Raw genomic sequence first — 4,381 nt, 5'->3', positions numbered from 1 at the left:
TGGAGTTCAACCCCCCCCCTGAATTAATGAGTGTCGGCTGAAACTGTTTATGAAAAGACGTGGATGATTAGCTACATCATTGTTGATGGAGTTCTCCAGATGGCGGCACATGTATTGAGATGCTGTTTACAGTGGCAGTGATCGCCGCCCAATATCAAAATATTATAGTCGCACAACCGAACAAAGGGGTAACAAATAGTGTAATATTACCCTCCATATGATATGCTCGCGTTTTAAAAATGGTTTCAATAATTTACAGCCAAATGATGACATAAACGTGTTCTCAACACAGCGTTTCCGTCTTGCGAGCATGTGTGTGGACTGAAAATACCGCTACAGCCGCTGTAGTGTAATATTTATGAGGATCGACGCTGATCGACGCTGTACTACAGCGTCGATCTAGCATTACAGCTTCGACAAGGTGCTGAATCCTACTTCCACATGCAGAGTGTAGGCGCTCTCTGTTGGTCCTTATACCCCCCAACGACACTGTGGTATTTCCGAGCGCAGGTCGCCGTCGCAGGCGCCTTTCCTACCCACAGCAGCTTCCTCCTTCTCTGCATCCATTCTCAAATAAGCCGTCGCTGTCCAAAAGAAATAGGTGCCGCACCTATTAGTTTTTGCCGCTTTAAATAGAGGTAATCTCGGCACCTCGTTTTCCATACCGTAGTGCTACTTCAAAGGAAAAAAATATGTAAGAAAAAATATCGATTTTCTATTTGGACAAGGCTCTTACCATTACAAAATTGAAAAAGGGCCGATTCACTGGAGATCGATGTGGATTCGGTGGTTGATCGATCCCGTGCAATCGTCTTGGCTGGCGTAGTTTGATTTATCAGTCAGTCTTTTAAAGATTGATCGATTTGTATTTTTATCGACCTCGATCTAATAAAATGACCTCTATTTATTATAAATTGAGCGTCAGGCTGGTCAAAGGCATTGAAATACTCAATATCTACTAACATCATATCAATATGAACTAGAAACATTTTACTTCTACTTTAAACTAGTACTACCTCCGCTCGGAAATAGATACCCATTTGTTTTTTTTTGCGCAGCGCTCCGCCTCGTTCATTTGAGCGTTTATTAATTTGTGAGAGACTGGCTAGCTAGCTTTATGACCGAGAGCTGACAGTGAGAAACTAAGCAAGGCACAGGCGTTCATGCTCCGCCGTGCAACTACAGATACAAAAACGGATCTAAGACGGCAACTACATCGCCACATTCTGAAGGGGCGCTCAGTGGGGCTTCTGGAACTTTAGCGGTAGGCGGTGAGGGGCCGCTGCAAGAAGCAGCATGTACGCGTTAGCATTGGCGAGTGAGATAGCGTCACAAGGCAGTGACTTAGGGAGAGTGCCAGCTCGTACTTGCTTGTCCTTGTGCCGGAGGCGCGCAAACTTGTGCGTGGGTGTAAGTAGTGGACGGGTCTGTCTGAGCGCACGCCGTATGTAGCCTTCCTTGATCAGCTGCTGAACCAGGTAGCAGCTCATGTTCGACGCGCGCTGAAGCAGACGCTGGTTTTCGCGCTCATTGACAGGAACTGCAGCGATTCTCTCGCACAGCTCGGCTCGATCCACCTTCTTCCTACCACATGCGCTCTTCCTTGACTTGACCACGGCTGCTACTCGATCTCCCATCGAATTGATTCCACGCCTCCAAATTCGCTCGACAACTTGGCGGCCCACACGGAAGTACGCTGCAACCCGAAAGATCTCTCCATGTTTGAGCACTCCTCCCACTCTGGGAGCGGGAGCCAGTCTGGTCGGGAAAGCGCAGGAGATTCGAAATCCAAAAAGTGATCGGCATAGAGGGGGTATGTTTTTTAGTAGGCTATACTACGTAGTGGTTGGGTCACCCAACTTGGGTGTACAGTACTTATTTCTTGAGCACACTCATCAACCAGGCCCGCCAAGACGGAAAATCGTCATTGATCTTTGCAAACTCAAGTGGGTCATGCTTGTAAATAGCAGACAGCGGTTTGTTGTGCAGGAATTGCATGTACAGCGTCAAGATTGTCAAATACTTTTCATCAGCCGGTGCGATCTCTAGAATTCTCTTGGCCACCACTTCCACAGGCAGATCCACCTCTTTCCAGGTCGATAAAAACTTGCTTTGAGCTTCGATTGACTTGGAGGACAGTATGTCATCCAGCATTCCCGTTGTTATCTTTTCCAGAACGGCGAAACTTCGGTCTTCATCTTCCTGGTTGGAGGGCTGGGCACGTAGATATCTCGTGTTCCCGATAGCAATGTTATGGTTGGCGTTGAGTGGACGAGCTTGAACGGATGAAACAAGAGCTGGGGCCATCATCGTATCGCCGCCGTTGACTTCGGAGAGAGCGCTACAGATTGCACTTATCGATGCCGCTAGCAACACAAGAGAGATCGGACGCATGATTAATAAGGAGGGACAAGCAATGGTTGGTCAGGGCCAGCACTTGTGTCTTAAGAGCCAAAAGTAAAATGATGCTCCATTTTTTTTGCTCAATGATGCCGGTACATGTAAAACATTCGGTTGTGGAGTTATGATTTCTCAGATACCTCTTGACGATGGGGTGACAGCTGTTACAGTTCATAAAAACCTGAAGCGTTGAGTTTGGACTTTCTGACTCAAGCTCTCGAGCTCGTGCACATACAGTACAGTACACTGGTATTATAAGATACAGTTCATCAAATGTGGACCTTTTCTCCAGCTTAATTTTATAGTAGGTACAATTAGTACTACGTCTAGTATACGGTGTAATGTACCGGTACATGTAGTATTAATACATATAAATTTGAAAAGGAGAGTTTCGTCTATGTCAATTTGGTTTGGTTAGCCACTGGTTAAATATTATTGTGAATTCCGACCAAATTTGTCGCTTTGGTCCTTTTCAGTGAGTCACACGAATTCAAAATTCCTGTTCTTTTGAAGCGGACCAGATCGTACTTGAGTGGTCGCATTTTCATACCTAAGTGGAGTTTTTCTCAAGGCAAGTCGAAACATGTTTGTACATGTAACTATTCCGTGCGCATTCATTCAAAGAACCGCGCACGGAAATTTGAGTAGAACGCACAATAAGTATTAAAACATGTGCTGAACTACTTAAGTGGGAAATCTCATAAAATATCATCTAGTATCTATTTTTTTTCTTCAAATCTCCGAGCTAATATTAAAATATTATGTTAGCTTTTGAAAATCTGAGCTACTATTACTATTTAGAATCAAACATTGCACTATTACTATCAAAAATATCATACCAATGATCATACGGTATTATATTTGGTTACATGTAGCCCCTGCTTGACAAATCTCGTCATGAATCTATAGGGTCTGTGTCAGCCGACATACACCCTGTCATACTGGAGTCTCTACGAAGTGCATGGCGTTTCCTGTGACCGTTCTTACTCTCGATATGATGAGCTGGCACGGTGTCGACACGAACATCTTGACCTTGTGTAACCACCAGGTTACACCGCTGTACGCGCCACGATCCACCAACGTCTTCGCTACCAGAAAATGCTCTCTTTGAATGGCACACCGCAACGGGGTAGCCCAGTCACTTGACCGACGTACGTCCAGTGCTGCACCTGCGCGGATAAGTGCTTCCACAACTTCAACATGCGCTGCGTCGAAGAGATATTGAGGCTCAGAATTTGACATCGCTACTGGCGTGTCAGTGCTGAAGGCGTTGGGATAGTCGCAGCGTGGTGCACTGCTGTCATCCCACGGGTGTCCAGAGCGTTGACGTCTACCTCTGGACGTCCAATCAGGAAGCGTACAATATCTGCACGACCGATTCGTGCAGCCAAGTGCAGCGGTGTCATTTGCTGTGCTCCATTTGTGCGTTCGTCCGCATCTAGTGCTGCTGCTGTCACTAAGAACTTGAGAATCTGTACGTGGCCGCTCTCGGTCGCGAAGTGGAGGCAGGTACCCAGCTCGGGTCCATACTCGAAATTTGTACCCAGAGGCGCGGACGCGTCCGTGCGTGCACCTTTCTGAAGCAGAACTTGAAGCACTTCCAGCTGGTTGTATCATACTGCGAGTAGTAGTGCTGTGAGGCCCTGTACGTCGCGGATCTCCGTGTCGGCGCCATGTCGGAGCTGGATTCGAGCTGCGTCTGCTCGGCCGCTGCGTGCGTACAAATGCAGCAAAGCGCTCGTCGTCCAGTCGGACATTTCTGTGCAACTGCAGCGACCCCTTTGAGCCATGACAAGTGTGTGTGTTCCTACTGCTCAATTGAGTTGTGAGCGACTTAAGCGAGGGGATCCAGTGGCTGCAACCCAGTGTGATTCATGGCATATGAAATCTATGATGGATAACATGGACCATTGCTTAAAAAAATGAACTCATGCAGAAGCGGCAGCGACGCAGCTGAGCGCTTCCTCACGCTTTTTAACAA

General features: G+C 47.0%; 2 protein-coding genes across 2 annotated transcripts; both read right to left on the bottom strand.

Annotated features, from left to right (window-relative positions):
* Window positions 1-1,875: 1,875 nt before the first annotated feature.
* PITG_23092 (secreted RxLR effector peptide protein, putative) lies at window positions 1,876-2,394 on the bottom strand (the record flags this gene model as incomplete). Its single annotated transcript, XM_002896917.2, has 1 exon — window positions 1,876-2,394. The coding sequence occupies one exon, from the start codon at window positions 2,392-2,394 to the stop codon at window positions 1,876-1,878; it is 519 nt and encodes a 172-aa protein (XP_002896963.1).
* Window positions 2,395-3,644: 1,250 nt separating this feature from the next.
* Window positions 3,645-4,157, bottom strand: PITG_16742 (uncharacterized protein; the record flags this gene model as incomplete). The annotated part of the gene is made up of 2 exons (XM_002896916.1): window positions 3,645-3,977; window positions 4,020-4,157. 2 exons carry the CDS (start codon window positions 4,155-4,157, stop codon window positions 3,645-3,647), a joined length of 471 nt encoding a protein of 156 aa, XP_002896962.1.
* Between the last annotated feature and the right edge of the window lie 224 nt (window positions 4,158-4,381).

Source organism: Phytophthora infestans, genomic scaffold, assembly GCF_000142945.1.
Source record: "Phytophthora infestans T30-4 supercont1.51 genomic scaffold, whole genome shotgun sequence".
NCBI classification, from domain to species: domain Eukaryota; phylum Oomycota; class Peronosporomycetes; order Peronosporales; family Peronosporaceae; genus Phytophthora; species Phytophthora infestans.
Note: the sequence above shows the minus strand (reverse complement) of the source record. Positions and strands in the feature narration are given on the sequence as shown.